This window comes from Leptosomus discolor, chromosome 5 (genome assembly GCF_034619465.1).
Source record: "Leptosomus discolor isolate bLepDis1 chromosome 5, bLepDis1.hap2, whole genome shotgun sequence".
NCBI lineage: Eukaryota > Metazoa > Chordata > Aves > Leptosomiformes > Leptosomidae > Leptosomus > Leptosomus discolor.
The window spans coordinates 28,121,487-28,142,514 of record NC_141395.1 but is presented as its reverse complement, the minus strand read 5'-3'; the positions used below and the strand labels follow the sequence as shown (position 1 = coordinate 28,142,514).

General features: G+C 45.6%; 1 protein-coding gene across 1 annotated transcript; it reads right to left on the bottom strand.

Annotated features, from left to right (window-relative positions):
• Window positions 1–5,436: 5,436 nt before the first annotated feature.
• CYP20A1 (cytochrome P450 family 20 subfamily A member 1) lies at window positions 5,437–21,021 on the bottom strand. The gene is made up of 13 exons (XM_086465301.1): window positions 20,913–21,021; window positions 20,191–20,240; window positions 19,937–20,103; window positions 14,735–14,880; window positions 13,901–14,068; window positions 13,131–13,209; window positions 11,457–11,572; window positions 10,986–11,040; window positions 9,479–9,599; window positions 8,484–8,595; window positions 7,925–7,989; window positions 5,958–6,047; window positions 5,437–5,791 (listed from the first exon to the last, which is right to left on the bottom strand). The coding sequence occupies exons 1-13, from the start codon at window positions 20,982–20,984 to the stop codon at window positions 5,641–5,643; spliced, it is 1,392 nt and encodes a 463-aa protein (XP_086321427.1). The 5' UTR covers window positions 20,985–21,021; the 3' UTR covers window positions 5,437–5,640.
• Window positions 21,022–21,028: the final 7 nt, after the last annotated feature.

Here is a 21,028-nt window from a genome sequence, read left to right as displayed (position 1 = left end):
AGCAAGCTCTCTTTTAGAGAGCACATGCAGGCCCTTCTGCCGTAAAGCTCTGAAAGGGAAGATGATCGCTTTACCCTTGCTGCAGTGTCTGAGTCATTACTGATTTGGAAGCGACTGTTAAAAAAAAAAAAAAAAGCCTTTTTTTGGTGAGACTAGAAAGTTGGCAGCCAAGCAGGCACAGCATTGGATGTCTCACTGCCAGGCTTGTGACAGAGCTGACCTGCCTGGATGCCAGCAGGGAGGTGGGAGCAGAGTGTGCCAGTGCCCGTGAGCTGCTCAGCTCTGCAGAGACGAGAGCAGAGAAGCTTCAGAGGGCCCCAGCACTGATACCCCATATAAAGAACAACTATTTCCTGCCCAGTGGTGTCACTGGAGCATCACTTGCCACCTGCAGTGATGTTTCACTGTCATCGAGGTAACAGAGACACTCACCAGGGACACCTTTCACTTGGTTCCTCTGCCCTTTCAGTTCTGCATCCTCTCCTCTTTAGCCAAGGCAAAAGGCCTCAGCTACTTTATCACCACTACTATCACTTATGTCAATTATAATTAAGATTTTGCTCCAAGTTACACTGGTTTTTATGTGTAATCCTGCAAGATATGTCCTTTTGACTTTGTACTGGTCTAGCATTGATCTGTTGAAACTACTTTTCCCATTAAAGAGATGATCAATTGCTTGCGCCAGAGATGTTGGTGCAGATACAGAACTACGATGATGCTTTTTGCCTCCTGGAAGCAAGGCTTTTCTTTACAGGAGCATTAACATTACAGCAATCACATGTACTTCATTTATCTTGGGTTCAGGCTTCTCTGTAAAAGAAATAGGAATGACCTCAAAAGTAGGGGAAAAAATTCTTTCCACTCCAGCCCTCCCCCAAATCTTTTTTGTGGGAAACACAACTGTGTTTTGAATGCTAAAATTCACACAGATTTAAAAATACTTATCTTCAAGGAATGTTGCCATGGAAACCCTTATCACTCTCCTTCCCCACCCTCCATATGCGAGGAACGTTTTTGTCTTTTTTTTTTTTCCTGCATGTGGTAGTTCCTATTCCCCGTCTGCTACTGCCAAAACCCTGGCATTGAATCCTAAGAGATGTTAAACAGGCCCTTTGTTTAGTTGAAAAATGATTGCTAAAAACCAGTCCTGAGCTCAACTAGACAGAGATGCCAAGATAGGTACATACTCTCAGGCTCCAGAGAAAGATGCCTGGAATATTTTCCAACAATTCCTGCTTTGGACAAGTGGAAAGAAGCAGCAAGAGCTCCCATCATAATTCCAACAGTTCCACTTCCTGGTGGCATAACCCACAAGTGATGAAGATTTTCCTTCTCATTAGAAGCCTTTTTTCCCCTTCCTTGTCACTCTTGATAAAAGGGTAGGGAAGTGGGTGAAGTCCTGTATGCTAAGTGCTTTCATGAAGGTACTGCTCTACCCCATTCCTTTTGCCTCAATGCTACAAGAGGATCCGAGCACAGAAAGGAAGTCAATAAACTAGTCTTCACTCTGCTGATCAGGATATAGCTATAGCCAAGGGAGTCCCTTCTGTAGCTCTAACAGACACCTTGGGAAGGTCGTACATGGCCCTACTGAGAGGTGAGACTCTGCAGATATCTTCTGCTGCCAGTGAGAAACATGTGCACGATACCCAAAAGAGATGGCAACACTCCTTACCTGTGAGTTAAGCAGTACGAAAATGTTCATGAACAAACCATGCAGGTGAGCTATATTGTTTTCCCAGTTTGGGCTGTCAACAGCCCCAGGTTCACATAACTGCACAGCTAATGGGAGAGCTGGCATGAGAACTTCCCAAGGTATTTTAAATCAGCAAACATCCACTCTACCCAACGACCAACATTTACTTTTGCGGCAAGCAGGACAGAAGTTGCCAAGACCATCCTTTCCATTTAATGACGGAAAATAAAACTTACAGCTCTCAACTCTGTGCTGCATGCCACGGCCATTACCAGCAAATCCTTAAACTGCTGGGAACAGAAGGATATTACTAATTTGCAATAATGGCTCTATATGCAGCCCAGGTTGATTAAAATCTAGAGGTAACACCTTCCATGGATATTTTGGAGGTAGTGGGAGACTAGCTCTATAAGCTGTCTGCCCTGCTCAAAGTTAACAACTGTCTCACCAGTTGCCACCAGTACAAAGGGCAAAAGTACAAAGCTTTGTCAGTCAGAAATGGCCATGACAATCAATTAGCGATGTTCTGACTGCTCCTGGTACCTGTGCCGGCTGCCTGCTTCTCAGAGCAGCAGGTTGCATAGGCACAGGGACATATTTAGCCTCTTACCTTCCCTGAGTTTCTAACCCCCTGTAGAAGCTTGTTTTCCAACATGAGTCCAAGGAATGACATGACAGCTTTTCTGTATGCTTTTCAAAACCATCCTGCGGAATCTGTGAAGCAGCTTTCCGGTGTAGAGCAGGAATATGAAGCATAAAAAGCAGTAATTCGCTATACTATAGAAGCAACCTCACCCTCTTGGCTTTGTTCCTAGACTAAGGCATTTTCTTCCACATGTTGCAATGCTTGCCCGCATCCCTGTGTTACAGCCAGAAGGGATATCTGGGCCTCAGATGTGTCCTTTGTGCATGGGTCTGAGCAGCAGGACTGACAACACCCTGTTCTCTATTGACTGGACTCCTGAGACTGGCAATCTGCTACAGTGCAGGTGCTGACTCAGCCTTTTCCCTAGGCTGGCATCTAACAATGCTTTGGCTTTGGCTGCAATCTTGTGACATGTCTAGCATAGACTCCCTACGCCCAGTCATCTTCCCCCTCCCCCAGAACTGGTAGGAAGATAACAGTGCTGAGATTTCAAACCCCGATCAAAATAGATGGAAACTTCATAAGAAAGCTCTGATCCATGAACATTCCCATACAAAAAAAGGGGATTTGCTGCACAAGAAAAGGATCCACAGCTGGGCTGATGACTGTTCACTAAATCTTCATAGTTAGGCTGTTTGAAATGACCAGCATACATAGAGTGAGGAATGGAAACTTACAGACATGAGCAAACAATGTGGCTGTGACCTCAGCATCACCCTGAGCAGTGAATAACAAAGGCCTGAGAGCACCTTACCCCCCACCTTTCCCTCCATGCTCAACACATTTCCTTAACTGATGAGTCAGGGTGGTTTTTTGACAGCAGTTTTGAGCAAACACAAACTAATCATTGGCTTTCTCCAGCACTTTGGGCCACATTCTTCTCTCGTATCAGTCACGGATGCCTGCAGCATGCTTGGTTACTGGCCCGGACTGAGAGCACAGTCTTATGGGATGCAATACCTGTGCAAACTGATGGAAAATTTTTAACAAATTATACGGAATTACTCCCATCTTTTGATTCTAACTGAGGAGGGGCTGTTGCCTGTACAGCTCCAGCAAGGCAGAGAAATGCTGTAACAGAAGCCTGGACAATGACACTTGGGAAGCTTTCTGGTGTCTGAAAGCTTCACTCCTATGACACAGCTATAAGAAAGCAGATCTTCACCACTCAATTATATGACAGTCAGCTATTCCTTGTCCAGTTCCTAGCAGGGACAGTGCTATCCTACTATTTTTTCCAAAGAAAGCAGTAACTTAGCCTCCATTTTGCCGCCTCTGCACACCAGGGATGCTTTAAAGTAAAATCCTTTACCACACTGATTTCTCCAGAAGGTTTAGGAAACATCTGCAACCTTCAAGAAAAACAGGCCTTTCTGCATAAGCAGTGAAGCAAAGCCTAACATGAATTGCCATCTGGGGACATAACCAACCGTCAGTTAAATGGAGGTCAGATTAGGAAGAGCTTGCTTGCAGTTCATTACAAAAATCAATGCAAGAAAGGCAGTAAGCTAAACTGCACAACCCTCCTTTTTCTGCCCAGCAGACAAAAAACAGTAGAACAGCATCTCTGCCTCACCTCTCCCCCAACATAAACTGTACTGGGGGGGATCTAAATCTCTACAGCTCCACCAAAAGCAAAGCTGACACATTAAACCCAAGAGCAGAATTTTCTTTCTTTGGTGCCCACAGAGGCTGGCATCAGATGTTAACCCCATAGGAGCTGACAGGACTGCATTCAAGCTGGGACTCGGCAGCCATACAAGAGCCAAAACATTTTTATAAAAGCAGCAGATTTCATGACCTGGAAGGTGTCAGTGGAAGGAAAAAAGTCTGTAGAAATGGGAATCGCAGCTAGCAGGTATGTGTGCCCTGTTTGCAGAGGCAGCAGAAACTAGCTCTACTGGGAGCCACACATGCCTGGCCCGCTCTGGGTGCACTGGTACCCGTATACAAAAGCAGCTCGGGCATACACAGCTGCAGGCTGAGCAACACCTCACCTATCACCACACAGCTTTTGACTGGGAAAGGGGCTAGGAACTGGCGCTAACAGAGAAGCTAGGTTTATGGGGAAAAGACTTACAAAGACCAGGTAAAGGGTGATCCTATGTAAGAGGATTTAAAAAAAAAAAAAGGGAGAAACGCAACCTGAAAAGGAAGTCAGATGGCAATTACTCCAATGAGAAAACTGGGTAAAAGGTTCCTGCCTCGCAAGCTGTTCAGTGAAGCTCTGAAAAATCTTTCAGGAAATGGTCTACGATGTCCAAAAGAGAAAGAAAGAAGCAGGGAAAAGCATGTGAACATGTGTCATGTGATGCTGCTTTGTCTGGCCCCCATCATGGAGGCGGAAAAAGATTCTTTGAAAGGCTTTTAAGTTATTAAGTACAATATTAATGAAGAGCCCTATAAAATCAGCACTTTCCCTTTCCAGTATTTGCATGACCAGTCTCATGCTGACCCAGTGCTGAATGAATTGCAAGCATCTGTCAATTTCTGATGCTGATTAGGTTAGACACTGCCCTCAGAACTGTCAGGGCTTTCTCAGGGCTTTGTTCTGTGGTTTTATTTCATTTCATTATATTATTACTGATGCTTCTGTTTTCTCAGAGACCAAACCAATTTTATCCCTCTTGGTTTACTAGCATTTCCCAGTCATCCTTTCTCTTGCAACCCTACAGCATGGCAAGATTACACATCAAGAGAACCGGTGATGCAATTCCCACCCCACTTTATTTCTCTGTTTCTCTTTCTCACACACACTCACACTTGCTTCTCACAAGATATATCTGCTCTTCTTGACAGTTATAGCTATAGCTCAAGGGAAGGAAAGACACTTTGAATAAAAATACCTACACAGAGAGAAAGGCTTTGTCCTTGTGTCTCCAAGGTCTTACCTAGCTAGGACCCACAAAGGAGCATTCCATGGGAATGGCACTCTTATCCAGCTCTGGCTGCTGTTGGAAAGGGGCTGGATTAACCAGAGGTCTGGTCTTTGACTAGCTGACACCCAATAGTTCATACGTACACCACTGCAAGGTTTTGTTGCTTCCTTTGCAATGGTTTGGCCAGAGATCCAAAAGCAAATGTAAAAAATACATATAGATTAAATTGACTTTAATATGACTACTGGTTGAGTTAGAAAAAGTACCCAAGAGAGGTATGTGGTTAAGAACGTGGAAGGTAACAAAATCTGGATGTAAAATTCCTTGTCTTGAGTCATTGTGGTGCACACATGATTCTCCCTAAGACCCTTGCTCAGAACTTCACTGTTGGCACTTTTAGCCCCTTCTTTTGCTTGCTCTTAGCTTCTCTTGGACACCGTTATCCAGGCTTCCTCCTTTGGTGAAGTTACCAACTCATATTGGGTCTCCATGACTTGTCCTTTCACTGGGTGGAGATACAGTTTCCTTACCAGGACACTGAGCAGAATTGTAGCCACCATATAGGCAAACCTGAGGGAAAAGGCAGGAGAAAAGAATAAAAATCTTGCCATGACGTAAAACTGCCAAAAGACAACTGCCAGCTTGGACAGACTGTCTCAGCAGCAACAGGAAGAGGCTGAAAACACCTTCTCTCCCTGTCACAGAGACATACAAGGACCTCCTTCCCTATGCTCACCTCAACTCTGGGCACTCCTGGCTTCCTGAAAAACCCAACAAGGAGAGGTTTTTCATGGCCGATTCCTGACTGAATCTCTCTGGGTCAAACCTGTGAAAGACAAAACACACTGAAGTCTTCTGTGCGGGCACGAGATCCTTTCCCCAGACACGTGTACATGCATACACGAGTAAGAACCCGGCAACAAAATACAGAATCTCAGCAATTTGCTCTCTCTAAATCATGCTGGGTAATTTCACACAGATATATGAAGGCAATTGTGTGTCCACTCCATATATGCTCCCAGCTGGCCAGCTGTGTCCCAGTTTGGTCAAAATGCTGATAAACTGAGTTAGTGTGACATGGGGCTGGAACTAATATGCATTACCTCTCAGCAGTGGGTATTTAGCTTGAGTACACAGCTGAGCTGATGCTGCTACCTGCCCTCTATTCTCCTCCAGGGCACACACAATCTGATTTGTGTGTGTGTCTCTCTCCCCCTGTGTCCCTTCCTCTCTCACTTTCAAAAATATTTCCCTTTTTTCCTTGCCCCTCACTCTTCTCTTCAAGCAGCTGGTGTGCATATGTATATGTGCTGGGGGAGGGAAGCTGGTGACTCATTCAATTGAGAAAAGTGCTTTCCAGCATTAGGATGGTGGAGGCTGTGAGAAAACTATTATCCAGGGCTGGCATGAGTTAAAACAAGATTCCCATAATCAACTAACAACAGGGAGACTAATAAAATATCATTGAACTTAAATATATTTTAAAAAAATAAACAGGAAATTTGATGAATGGAAAGCAGTTCTCTCTCACTTCCTGCTAAAGCTTTGTGCTTATATTTCAATCCTTTGGCTCCCTGCCTAAATATCCAAGCTCTGCTTCTACCAAGGTGAAAGGGCATGTGGGTGCTGACCCTCAGTAAAAGCAGCATCAAACTTACACTCCCCCCTGAACTGAAGTGGCAAATTACAGATGTTGTAACAGGAAAGGAAATGCAGCTGCCTAGCAAAAAAACAGGGAGGGCAAACAGCCATGCACAGTGGCTTTGTACAGTAGTTAGGTGAACGGATCACAAAGAACTGATCTCCTATCTCCGTCACAGAAATAAACATCTACCTTAGACTAAAGCTGAACCTCCTTCTCCTTGAAATAAACACACTGTGTTCATAGCAGTCCTCACTGTCCCTCCCATGAGGCCTCAGCAAACCCTTCATAAACACACAATTCCTATCCTAATGGGCGATCCCTGCAGAGACGCTTGTAGATCAGTGCATCAATGCCTGACCCTTTTGTAAGAGCTACACTTGCAGGAGAGGACAAGTGCTATTCTAAAGGCTCTAGTCTTACTCCTAAATCTCAGTTGCCTGTTCTCTCTGTCTAGAACAACTGACCCACATTTTTTCCCCAGCCCAAGTGAAGTCAGATACACGTTAATAGTTGCCACCTGGAGGCCGCAGGGAGCTACAGCAATTTTTTTCTTTAACCTCTAAATACTGGCTTGGATTCAGTTTTGTTTTCACAATGAGAAGTAATGAGGTAGCATTTCCCTTCCCCTCTAAAAAACAAAACTTCAGACTGACATTTCCTCCCTTGCATCATTGTTTCATGACGACAAGCACTGATTCCAAAGCCATTCAAATTGCTGTTTCTCTCTCACAGAAAACCTTAAAAAGAAATTGCCAGCGTTTGCCAGGGAAGCTCTCTGTGTGCACACAAAAAAAGGTTTTATTAAACTCTAACACATACACACAGGCACATGCAGAGTGGAACATACGATGATCATGACTTGAATTGCCCCAAAATCCTGCCCATGGAGACAAACAAACCAAGATCTTCATAAACTGATTTTCTTACAGACTCCCTTTCATCTCCAAAATCTGCTTATGGCACGCCCTGCAGCCAAACAGGCTGTGGTGGAATATCTAAAGAATATTAATTAAAAAAGGAAGAAAATCCGTTGCAATAAAAGTCTTGATTCTACATACTTGTATGGTGATGACCAAGATGAACTATCCTGCAGCATCACACCAAGAGCATAAAGCACAAGTGTCTGCCAAGAGAATTAGAACATGTATGTCAGAGCAGAAAGAAATGCACGATTTTCAAATGCACAATGGTTAGAAAGGGTCTGATCCCATTCCCCTACTCTTGCTGGCACATATGTATGGACTACTTTATTCTTTGCAATGGAAGGTACCACTCTGTGTGATAAATATGGGTGATATGATCAAGCCTGAAATCATGCTTTTTTTATGCACAGGTGACCCCTTAAACCCCTTCAAAAGATGATTCATTCCCGGTGGACCCAGAACTGGAAATAAATCTGCTCAGAAAGAGAACATGAGTTCCCAGAGTCTCTCCCACAGAGGAACTGGAGGGCAAACTTTGAGCTAAACCGTACTTTCAGATGACAGAGCAGCTGCTCAGGTTCAACAGTGTCAGAAGAAATGGTCTTCCTGCCTCACCCCTCTGTGGGAAGAAGAGGAATCAGCAAATTCTCCTCCAAGAAAGGAGAGTGGCCTAGTGCTCCCGGTACTGCCCTACCTCTTTGGGGACAGTATGTTGGTCGACTCTGCCCTCCAGCTCCTGCAGCTGTGCAGCAATAGGGGTAAGCTTTGCTGTTCGCACCGTCTCACACAGGACTTGCCGACAGTATCTGCAACCAGTAAGACTTGGTTAGTTTAACCCTCCCAGAGCAAAGCTTACCCACATCCTTATCGCAGCAAGGAGAGCTGTGTCACCTGCTGCATTTAGAGTCGCAGTGTGCTCCTGGAGGTGTCTCAAGCCAAACTGAGGCACTACTCTTTTTTTTCTGGCAAGGAGTCCCAGAGTCTTTGCAAGAAGCACTAAATTTCGTTATCAGCTTTTAGGGAAGGTTATTGAAATCTCTCTTCACCACACTTTTTTCAGAGTTTAAACCAAACTAACTGTGCTAAAAAGCATAAACACATCAGCCCTTTTCCTGGACCTCTCACCTATACAAGAACCAGCAAGAAACCCACATACTCAATACTCCTTTACTGAAATACTTAATGCTAGCCAAAATACAAAATGCACCCAGTTGCACCAACAGACACATGAAAAATAAAGGCACACTGTTGACCAGTTATCATCCTAGTTCTGTGGCCCTTTGAAAATATTATTCCATGCTTTCTCTCTAAACACGACTAACTTGAATCCAACCATTAAAACGACTCATTACCTCTACTTCTGGAAAACTAGGACAGAAGCCAAACAAGACTGTAAGCAAACTAATTTTGGCCTGGCAGCCAGGGCACCGATTCTGTGTTCTCCTCTGCCAGTGAACCTAAAGGGTTTCCTATAGGCACCCTGAAGAGACCAGCTTGGTCCCCATATCTGGAGGCCTACTCTCTGTGCTACAAGTCATCCTGTAGTTTGATCAGTTCCAGAAAAAAGAAAGGAGTAGCTTTTGCATGCCTTCTGGCCCAGTGTAGCCTGGGCATCAGGCTCCAGCACACAAAGCCCTGTCCCCACCACATGAGATAACCTTCCTCTGCACTTCATTTCATGGGACCCACCTGAGCTGCTCGATTTTCTCATGTGTAATTGGTCCCTTCCCCAGAACGCGGTCCATCTCCTTGTAGAGATTCTGCTGAACATCTTCTGAGGTTGTCAGGAAATAAACTGCCCAGGTACACACTGGGGAAGAAATCAAGACAAGACTGGACCCAGAAAATTCAATCCTTTACAAACCGCATTCCATTTTCTTACTTCCAGTATTTACAACTTTACTTTTCGACCCATAAAAGGGTGATCTCTGTTCACAGCAGGCTATACTGATTCTGTACTCAGTGGCAGAAATAGAGGCTGAACTCCTGTGTAACAAGAGACCCTGCAAGCTAAAATTCTCTTTTCAATGCTATGAAGAGCTTAGGGAGCTGTGCAGGAGACTGAGCCAGTCAGCCTCACAGCTCTGGGGAAGGGACCACACAGCCTAGCAAACCCTGGGGAACCAGGGTTATTAGACCAACTGTGCAAATGAAAGGCTGGTTTGTCCAAAGCATCAGAAAATTTCCTTATTTGGGGGGCTTCCCCAGCACATCTCAGGTGAGAGCTCCAGACAGCCAACAGCTGGGGCTCCTGACAGGGAGCGACAAGAACGGCACAGCTCTCTGCAGCAGGATGGCCAGCACTTGCCTCCCCTACGTCTATTTTCTGAGGTAGTCAAGAGACATCTTCAATAGCGGAGTGAAAAAGAAACCTTGCATAAGAAATAAGTGTGTAGGATGCAGTTTCCCTAAAGCTACAAGGAAATGTTTCTACCACTCCAAACTGCCTATTCATAAGGACTATCTGGAATGCTTGAGGAGTCAAGTCCCTTAAAATGAGTCTTCCTGGAGTACTTGGAGAGGATATTCTCTGGGGAGAGTATTATCATAGTTGCCAAATTTACCTTCCACATTCTTTAACACCCAGCTGCACCTAGGAGGTTATCTCTGGAGTCCCAGCTCCATTGGCTGAGATACAGGGCCTGACAATCATCCTCCTATCATATGAGATTCTACACAGCTCCATTTTGTATTTTTATTTGGGGTCTGTTGGGTTTTTTTTCCATAATCCTTGCACAAACACCAAAGTAGCTCCTTTGAAAGTCTTCCATACATGGAACACACTTATCCTCCAGAAATTCAAAGCAGACAGTCACATTCCAGCACTGCTCATTTCCTTCCCATGTGCCAGAACCCATTCTACAACACGATCTTTGTGGCTTACATCTTTTGGTATTTTTTAATCAAATTTAGCATCAGTTGTCTGGGGTTAGATTGCAAACGAAAAGCAACGGGAAGAAATTCTAAGGTTCACCAAAAGACTGGGAAGGTTGTCAAACACAGCTTAGTTTCAACTCACTAGCTGTGAGGCTGTGCTGACAGTCTGATGTAAAAATTAGCTTCTTTTATACATCTGTAGCTCAGGAGAAAGTGATTAATACAATTTTTTATTAGCCTAGCATAAGTCTCATGTCATCACACAGAGTTTTAGACAGCTGATTGTAAAGATGGAAAGTTACCGACAATCTGTACTTACAGTTAGCAGTGACTATGCATCCTGCCAAGGAGAAAATCATGGTATCTTCCAGAATCTAGGAAATAAAATCTACTTCAGAGAACGAAGTTCGTAAGACTGTAAAGATAAAAAAAGAAGTGGCACATTCTCCACCCAAGCACATGAAATCCCCTTAGTGCAGAGAGCAGGAAATACATCTAGAAGACACAGCAGCACTGAACTCTCTATAGAACTTCCACTGGAGTGGCACGAGACATGCTTAATCCTAACATACTTTTGGTTTATAAAAATAGCAATGAAGCAGTGGCAAGGAAAGCTACCAAAGTCTAATACAATTAAACATTGTAGCAGTGGAAAAAAACAAGAAACCCTGCTTTAGTAAGGAATCTGACCTAAGATGCAAAAACTTAAATTAATCAAAGGCTAGAATGCAATGAGCTGCCCATCTAGCAAAACTCCATTACCGTATAATGACATAACAGCTGCACAGACCTGCTGGTCACTCAAGCTCCCCTGCAGCAAGGTGTCTATAAAGACATGCCTGTTGGATGATCTGCCTCGGCGCTCCTTTGTAACTTTCCTTAAGGTGGACTCCATCTCCATCAGAGCTTTGGAAGCAAAAAGAAATGTTTATTTTAAAACCTGGTCAACCTGAGTGCTGCAGAGTAAATTCATCTTCCCAAGCAGATTTTCACACCAGCTGTCCCTGCTGGGCTTACTTACAGAGGCAGCCTCTGTTACATGTTACTGTCAATTTGGAAGGCAGTATCTCCAATTTAGTTGAAAATGCAGAAACCAAATAAGATAGGTTGCTGATAAAAAGACGCTCTTACAGGTATAACTGAAACATGTATCTATGAGCTGAAATCACATAAGGGGAAGTCAAACAACAGTTAGCGCTGAACCATCAGAGAATGTATTCAATCAGTCCCCATAAAAAAAAAAACATTTGAGCCAGATAATACTAGTTGCATGGCCTGTAAAGTTATAATTACTAAAGTGTTACAGTACCTCCAGCTGCTGGTGTCCCTTTTGCTAGAGGTTCTACAAGCATGGTGTTAAAGAGTTTGCATAGTCAGAGAGAGGAAGGTGGGGTAAAGGTGGGAGGGTTTTGGCATAAAGAGTCCACACATCTGAAGATATTTGGGTGCCTAACTCCTGGTGGCTGTTGTGGGAACTGAGGGGAGTTAGGGACCTAGATGCCATTGGCTGTCTAATTTAAATGACCTAATCAAGAATATCTAGGAAACATGGAGCAGAAGTTGGATCTGAAACTTGATTTACCACGGCCAAATTCATCTCCTTCGTCTTAGAACTACCCTTCCTCCCTCCTCTCCGCATAGGAAAGCCAGCAACACCTAAATACCAAGCCTCACTATCTGGAGTTTGTGAAATTGTGTCCTAACGCATCATCCAACTACAGCTCAGGAACAGTCCTGACCAAGTGCCCATGGGAGAAGCTAATTTTCACAGGGCAGTAGTTGTCCTCAGGTTCTGAAACCCACAGAACCAGCACCATAAAAAAGGAAACACTAGGTTTGGAGGATTTACAAGGAAATACATAGCTCTAGATACAAGCTACTTTTGTTTAACATCCTATCTAGCAATACTAAAGTGTTTAACTATTAACAACAAAAAAAGACAGGACAAATGAAAAACAAAATAACTCAGTGTGAAATACACGAGAAATAAAAGCACTGCCATAACAGACCCGAAAATCACGTTACCTTGTAATAGCACATCAGAGGCTATCATGGGGAAGGTATCCACCAAAGCAGCACCTCTGTACTTGTGTCTTCTAGCCTCTAAGTGACTGTCTGGCAGTTCATTCACCAAATGGTGCATCATAAGGAACAGAACAAGAAGGGAGCAAGCACACCCTGATACTTCCCAGGATCCTCTATCAGTCTCCAGATTGGACAGACCCTAGAACTACACTTGGAACTAAAGTTGTAGTCCTACAATCTTCTTTCACAATGGCAGACTCGTCACTCAACTCCAAAACAATGATCTTACGCAAGAGTAAGGAGGACACATCTGGTAGCTTATGGCACCAACTCTGCAGAAAAGCCAAGACAGCTGGGCAAATAAAGTGCTTCCATACGCTACCTAACTCTAAGTATTAATCAGAGTGGGAGGAAGACTGTGATATTGGGAGGAACCTACCATCTTCGTAGAGCTTCTTCCTAGTCATGTTTTTGTCAAGGGACCCATCCAAGAAACCTTTCCCAATCTCCGACCAGATCTGAAAGAAGGACAGAGAGAAGAGCACCATCACTCACCACAGGCTGACTGCTGGGACTCCTCTATTCTTCTCTATTCAGGAAAATGAAAACACCAAATAAAGTGAAGACTTCCTGTGAATACAGAACTGGTCTCCTCTTTAGGACAGCATGTCCCATTCCAGATATTACATCTATGATAGCTGAAATTGAGTCGAAATGAAACAACTATAATTACAACTGTAGGGGAAAAGGCATGGGAATCTTGAATGGCAGATGGAACTCTTCCCTTCCCACCCTATCACCAGCAGATTTAACATCCCCAGATGTGGACACAGCTTGGGATCTCCTCGGATTTTCCTTTCTCCATAATGTCACAGAGCCTTCAGAAGATCTTTGAAAAGGAGAAGTTCCACCAGCATTCCCAGCAGAGTTTAAATGACAGGTACCAAACACCTCTCAGATGCCATTAGATCTGGGTTCCTGATCCCCACAGATCCTTTAGAAACACCTTAGACTAAGAGACAGCAGGATCAGCAGTAGGATTTTTCTGATAGTTTCAGCTTGGGACAGTTGGGGCAGAGCCCTCAAGCTCTTAAGCTTAATGTTAGCTTAAAGTCTCAGCAGTAGCTTGTACTAAACTGTACACAGACACAAGCTGTGTGCTGTTGGCATGGAAAAATATAATAGATTTCCTGTCTCTGTGACACTTACTGCATCATGGTGCCTGCGGAATCGGATGACTTCCCGGTCATCTTCAAAGCTGCTGCCCATAGCTGTCTGTGTGACAGTCTTCATGGCAAAGCCCAGCATGTGCTGGCAGAGTGGCACGTGTTGTGCCTCAGGGAGGGAGAGCCATTTGGCTAGCAACTCTTCTGACAGCTTGAGAGGGAAGGAACCATTAGTTGGCAGTAATATCAGCAGCTTATTTACCAAACATACCCTGGAGACATTCCCACTGAGCTCCTAAGGCAGACCACACTTTCATGCACACTCTTTCCACAGTTTCCTTCCATTGTTAACTTAAACAGTAACATTTTAGCCTCAAGTCTTCTACCTCTTCCCAAGGTTTTCCCCCAACAAGGCAGCCCTGTCCTCCTCTCTTGTTCCCTCTGTCACAAAAGAATCCTTAAACCCATCAATACTAGTAGCTGCAGACTCAGAAAACATCATATTCTGGCAGCTGGACTGAATCAACAGAATAGTTCTTCACCTGTTTGTCATCCCAATAGTTGGTTCCTGTTCCTTGCTTCTCCCTCCTGTCCTGGGAAATAAATCTAGACTCCAGATGCTCCAGTATCTTTAGCTCCACCCGATATCTTGGCATAAAATAACCACCAAGCTCAGCCCTTTCCCCTAACTCAATGGAGCTAAGAGAAGCCAAATATTCACACCATGCTTCAACGGGCAGAGGCCGTTCGCTGTCTCAGATGCCTGTAGTTTCAGCACTAATCTGAATGCAGCTCCTTCATCCCAGTGATCATTCTCACTAAACTTTCCCCTGTGAGCCACCCAGGGCTTCTCTGCTGTACAAAGGCAGTTACACACCTTCTGGATGAGAACAAAGTTACTTTGCAAAGACTTGGTCACACCATTTTCATACAGCTTTCTCCTCATGTGGCTCTCTCCTGTATCCCCATTCAGGCTGGACTGGTACCTCAAGAGGGACTTCAGCATTGTCTCAAAGGGATCCACTGAAAGCAAATAAAGGAAACACCATTCAAAAGTCAGTCAGTCACACCACACAGGGACGACAAAAACAGCAACCTCTTTAATCAGGTGCTCCTACTTCTGGGCAGTGAGCAAGGCATGGCTCCTTCCCCCAGGAACAGTCTCTTTGGGGTGTCAAGCTTCTCTTGCTCAGTGTGGGCTGGGACCTCATAAGGCCTCTTCTCTGTGGCAGGGTATCATCCCACGATCAACTTCCCCTGCAGAGGTTGCCTGCTGGCTCTGCCAAGTAACTCTTTAGTAATAATGCCCTGGAAGCTTGTTCCCAGCTTGCCAGTTCCCAGCTGGTTGTGCCATTGACTTGGTGACAACAGTGAGTGTGGCGTGCTCCTTCCCCTTCTCCTCCAGTCTGATCAGCAGCCCCTCTAGCACATCCCCCCAGACATCTGGTGCACCCTCCTGCCCTGACCATGGCTATGTACTCAAGACATATCAGCTCACATGAGAGACTTAGCCAGAGGTTGTCTCTGCACTCCTTACCTTGCTTCACAGCCCCAGCAAACCTCATTTGACACCCTACTGCTCCTGCATGATTTCACTTGCATGCACCGAGTTCCCTGCTGATAAGCTCTTCCCAAACCAACATCCGCCTCTCAGTCAGGGCTGCCTCCAGCAGAGAAGCTCTTACAGAAAACAGTACCCCACTAAGCTACAGAATGCTTTCGACTTCTAATCGCCTTACTTCCCATCTTCCTTCCGCACAGACACTTGCAAGAGCGTACAAACTAGACAAAAACACATACCCTCCATCTTCCATATCCATGGCTCACCTCAGTTAGATTTTTAACTCTGAATTTCACCACAAGGGGTGTCTACTTAATAAATTTGCTAAAGTATATTAGGTGTCAGTGCAAAACTGTGCAATAAAGCATGGCATATGCTTCTCCCTTCCTGTAAACTTTTCTGTGGGTCTTGCAGAACTGGCAGAATCTTTATGAACTATTTGGAAGCAGCAATCAGGGAGTTTTCAAGAGGAATATTTTCACTGTTTATCACAGCCTATTATTTCTCCCAGATGGAGAATGAAACCTCTGAGGCATCCGAAAACATCAAGGCTGGGCTAGACATACATGACTCTTCCAGCTATGGGTATATCTAGGATTCCCAGCAGAGATCAGGGCCTCATTATGCCACTGGACAAACATACAAGATACAATTCCCACCTGCAGAGGACTTACTACCTAATGACACAAAAGCAGCTAATAAGGTCAGAGGCATGAATATGGTAAACCTTCCTAAATGCTTTTCTCTCACATTATTTGCCTTCCAATGTTTTTAAATTCTGCATCTCACCCCGTTTCCCATTTTGAATGGCAAGGAGTATGTGCTTGTGTCTTTTGGCACAGCAGATGGTACCTGTGGCTCTCCACGTGGAGCAGGCTGTTATGTGACTCTAGCTGCTACTGACAATTCCTCCTCCAAGGTACTTTGCCACGGAGTGGCTGCTGCTATTCATGCCATGATTCCCTGCTTACTGGCCCTGGCAGAGCTAGGCACAGTACTGGGGTAGCCAGAAAGACACAAAGCTGGTGGTAAAGCCCACACAGCAAATCTGACAAGCAGAGGCATTTGGAGAGGCCAGAGGATGCTTAGCACCAACACCAGGGAAATTGCAAAGTTCTCCTGGTGCACATTAAAGAAAACTGCTTGATCAGCCACAGGCTCCATTTTTTTCCTACCCCGTCCCTAGTGCAAACTGGCAGTCCCATGCCACTGATATATTCACTGTTGTGAACTCAGGACTGCAGAGCCCACGCTGCCCTTTGCTGAGAGCTGGCCCTACCTCGCAGTATGTGGGAAACAGCTATTTCTCCACAGCTACAGAAGGCTAGTGACAAGGCACAAACCGCCTCTTGGAGACAGAGCTCTGTCCTGCCAGCACTTCCATGGACTTCTTCCTTTGTCTTGAAAACACCTCTAGGGTGACATTTTCAGTCCTCATCGTGAAGCATATAAAAATTTAGACTGTTCATGCCAGACTGCATTTGCAAGGTAATCTTCTCTCTCATCCCAAGAACCTCAGGGTGCTGTCCTGGACAACATTGTAAATAAATACGGAGAAAAGATCTAACTGGATAGTCAAGACAGATGGCAAGAGAACTGAACATCAGAGATGGAAAGGACCTCTGAAGCTGCACAGTACAAACACATACAGAACAGAAATGAAGCTGTCCTGCTTAAACAGGCCAGGACCCACAGCCCCATCTCCAGCATTCAAAATGCTTCAGGTTCATTGTCCAAAGCCAAAAGGTGACATCAGTTCATGGGAGTTTTCCAAGTGGGTCTCTGAATGCAGTGCTCCTGGCAACCCTGAACTAGTTCACCCTCTTCACAGGCCTGGACTGCTTCCCCAGTGCCTCTCACACAAATCACCAGGATCAGCAGCAAAGTTTTACTTCCTTTGAATTCTCCTTGCAAATTAATCTCAACCAAGCTTTAAAAGGCCAAAACCACAACAACTTCAAACACTGCTTTAAGCATGAGGAAAAACAGTCTCCTGGCATTGGGAACCTGTTAATAACTATGAATGCAATTAATCCAACTTCCAGGCTGTCATGAGAGATGCACTATCAGCACCTCTCTCTCTTTCTCTCTCCAAGAAGTTTGGCCATAGCTGAGACACACACATGAGACAAGAGAAACCTTTCTATGCTACTTGGAGCCAAATGCTACACCTCACACTTGGAAACCAACAAGTAAGTGTCTACAAAGAGCAGCCCTGGCCTCAGGTACCCCAGCAGACTGAGGAGTCATCACATGGCAAGGGTTTTCAGGTGGGGCTGGAGAGACAGTAGTTGGATATAACCCAGTCCACAGTGGACTGTCTCCTGCCCCGCAGCACTGTGTGCACAGAAGATATATAGGCAAGACTAGGTCTCCCACAGACCTGCAAGCTGCCCAAAGCCAGTTCGTGGCTGAGGGCTACCACAACACCTCTTCCACTCACCAGGAAACGGTACAGAAAGTGTTCTGCTACAGCCACTCAGCTACTATGTGTTGTTTATACCTCAAAGCTCCAGAAAAAACGATGAGTAAGATTCCTCACCTCTAATAAAGTTGGAGCACTTCTGACAACCATCAGTGCTAAAAGGAAAGCACTGACACAACCAACATCGCTGCTTTTTCAGGTCTGAGCTCAGTACAGATCTAAGAACCCTCCTTCTTAAGCCTGCTGGTGCTGCCTTTATGAGGATCTCCGCATAAGCTCTCCCTTCTGCTGGGCTGAACATACTCCCTGGCTCCTCCTGCATGACAGGCTTCCCACTCGTCTGAGAGTACTGGCAGCCTTTCTTTGCACTTCTTTTATTCAAAATCATGCCCAGTACAGAGGTCAGAGCCATACACAGGATTCCAGGCCTGGCTCATGTTCATCTTATGCAATAGCCTAGATGCTTTCCTCTCTCTACAGAAAATACATGACTCAATGTACCCTCTTCATTTTTCCCATAGCCATATCATCCTGCAGGCAATTAATGCAGCCTACTTTTGCTCCTCCCCTTCCAGCTTCTGCTACCCCAGCCCTCAGCAGTACCCACCTCACTCTGCTTCCCTGTCTTAACAAGCGGTCCCAGCATGATACCATCTGAGCAGGCTGCTAACAAAAGTGGGAGTATTTCACCTCCCCAACCCAGCATCTCATTCTCCCAACACAAGCCAGCCTTGCTCCCTCTTTCACTTCTCATATCCCATTACCTCCAGCTTCTGTGATGACCCAAGAGGTGGTGTCCGCGCAAATTCTGAACTGAAACACTGACAGAAACACAGTTCGCTCACTTCCCTTGTCTAGAAGCCTAATTATCAAAGAAGTATGGCATGCATTTCCTATTTATTCCCATCCTTAAAAAGATACATTTAGCCCTTGGCATAGAAGGACGCCAGAATAGTCTGTAGCTGCCTGGGTCACTTCATTTCCCACATTTAAGTGCGGGCACAGTATTTCTTTTTCTCAGTATTTGGGTACTCCCAAATTCAGTACATTTCTGAGAACTTGCCTGCCCAGGGACCTGTCACCACTTCTCTGAGCTTTGAGAAAGTAACTGTCTGCTCAATTTCCCCCAAACACACTTCAGTGCACTCAGATCTTTCAGGGTGGGTCTCCACCTTCTGGAGTGTCATTGCTATCCACTGTGTCTTGCTGATGTTTGTTAACCCCCATTCCTTCCCCAGATTGTCACCATTTTTTTTGAGGCTGTCATGCAACTGTGCAAGAAGCTTACCCATCACGACCCCAGCATAAAGTGATACTAAGATATCTGCCGGTGCCTAAAGACAGCCTACAGGATCAGGTCAGAGGTGTGTAACAAGCACCTCATTCAACCTTATAAGATGAAGAAAACTGGAAAAACAAGAGGTTAAACCCAAACATCAACTGAGTTAACTTTTTGTCTGTGATCACCTTAGGAAGCAAAATACCCACCTAATAGGCTTACACTATAAATTAAAATACCCTCCCAGGACTACGACAGTCAACTTGGCTACCAGCACCACTGATCACTTCCAAGACTGGATAAAGGTTTTCAGCGCAAAATTCTACACACCAAAGAAAAATGAAAGTTAAATAACTTCTTCAGATAATACTTTAAAAACCTCCACACTGAACCACACAAGGGAGCTATCACAAACTAGCACAGCTGTTTTCAGGTTTAATTTAGCAAAGTTCTCCCTCTCAAATTGTATTTTGAGCTGCTTTTAAAATGTATGCCAAGTGGCTATAAGATCTTCACCTTCATGTTTCAAGTGACTAATGAGCATGATGCTTTCCATAAACATTGGCCTGTAGGGAGATGGTAAAAGACACAAGCATACTAATTTCTTGATGGCCACTGGACACCAGCAACTCTTGGTCACCAATATTCAAGTCCAATAACCAGGACCAAAGACATACCTGAACCACCATGTCAGCTGCAAACTAAGTCTCATTTTCCTTCTACTTAGAATGAAAGCCCAGCCTCCTTTGAGATAGGATACCAAGCAAGGCCAGAGGGAACAAACAGATACAAAGACAAAGCAAAGGACACTTACACAACCGGTTGGGGTTAACATGTTGTTTCAGGAGATCAATGGAGCCGAGGCTGACAACAAGACGCCTTCCAAACCAGAAAGAGACCAGTGGGCCATATTTCTCATGAAGGTTCACCAGGAACTCATGCAAACTGCTGCTGGCAATGATATCTGGCAGGTTGCCGTCCCTGAGGAACACAAAGAGGATATCCGGTCATGAACAGCATCCTCTGCCAATACTGAACTTGATCAATGTGGAGATGGAAACCACTTACTTTTCGTCAGTTGGAGCCAGCCCAGGGATACCTGATGCTTGCCTAGATGCCTGGAGAGTAAAAGGAAATGCATCAGCCTCCCTGAACGTAAGATTTTATACAAGCTCCACAGCTTTCCAGCAGGAGAGCTAGATTTTCCACATCAATACTGCTACACTACTAAAAACCACAAAACAAAAGCTGGATAAGCCACGTCTTCAGGCCTCACACCTGCTAAGGCTTATGAAGCCGATCAACTACAAGTGTGTGCCTGCTCCCACTGGCTAAACCGGGATTATTCACCTGGTTAGACGGAAGATCCCTGCGTAAAGATTTAACGGGTCAGGTTTGTAATGTAGACCTTACACCCGGATTTCGGCCTGGGTATCTGCACAGGTGCAGAACCGCACGGTGAGCAGACAGCCTTTCTGTGAGGGATTCACCGCAGCACCTAACCCACGAGGAGGCGCCCGGGCCGGGCTGCCCCGCTGGCTCGGAGGCCCGCCCGGCCCCGCCAGCGCTCCGTGGGCGCCGGCCACGTCCCCAGCGGGCCCCGGGGCACCGCCACGGCGGGCCGAAACCCGGCCCGAGTCCAGCGGACGTAGGAAAGGGCCGGGGCCGCCCGGGGCGCGGCGGCTCGGCCCCACGGCCGCTCGCTCCCTGCCCGCCTGCACCGGAGCCGGACCGGACCGGACCGGGCCGGGCCAGGCCGGACGCCCCCCCCGCGCTGCCGGCAGCATTACCGGGTAGAGGTAGAGCACGGCGCCCACCAGGATGAGCAGGAAAGTGACGGCAAAGATGGCGAAGTCCAGCATGGCCGGACTGGGCCGGGACGCCGGGAGAAGCGGTGGCGGCGGCT

Bases quoted from the DNA above. Each gene is read 5' to 3' on its own strand.
- CYP20A1 (XM_086465301.1), bottom strand. From the start codon at position 20,984: ATGCTGGACTTCGCCATCTTTGCCGTCACTTTCCTGCTCATCCTGGTG. The intron at 13,210-13,900 runs GTAAGTGTCACA...TCCTTCTTTCAG, and splicing joins TCCGCAGGCACCATGATGCA to ATCTGGTCGGAGATTGGGAA. The intron at 7,990-8,483 runs GTAGGGCAGTAC...TTCTCTTGGCAG, and splicing joins AACATACTGTCCCCAAAGAG to ACACTTGTGCTTTATGCTCT.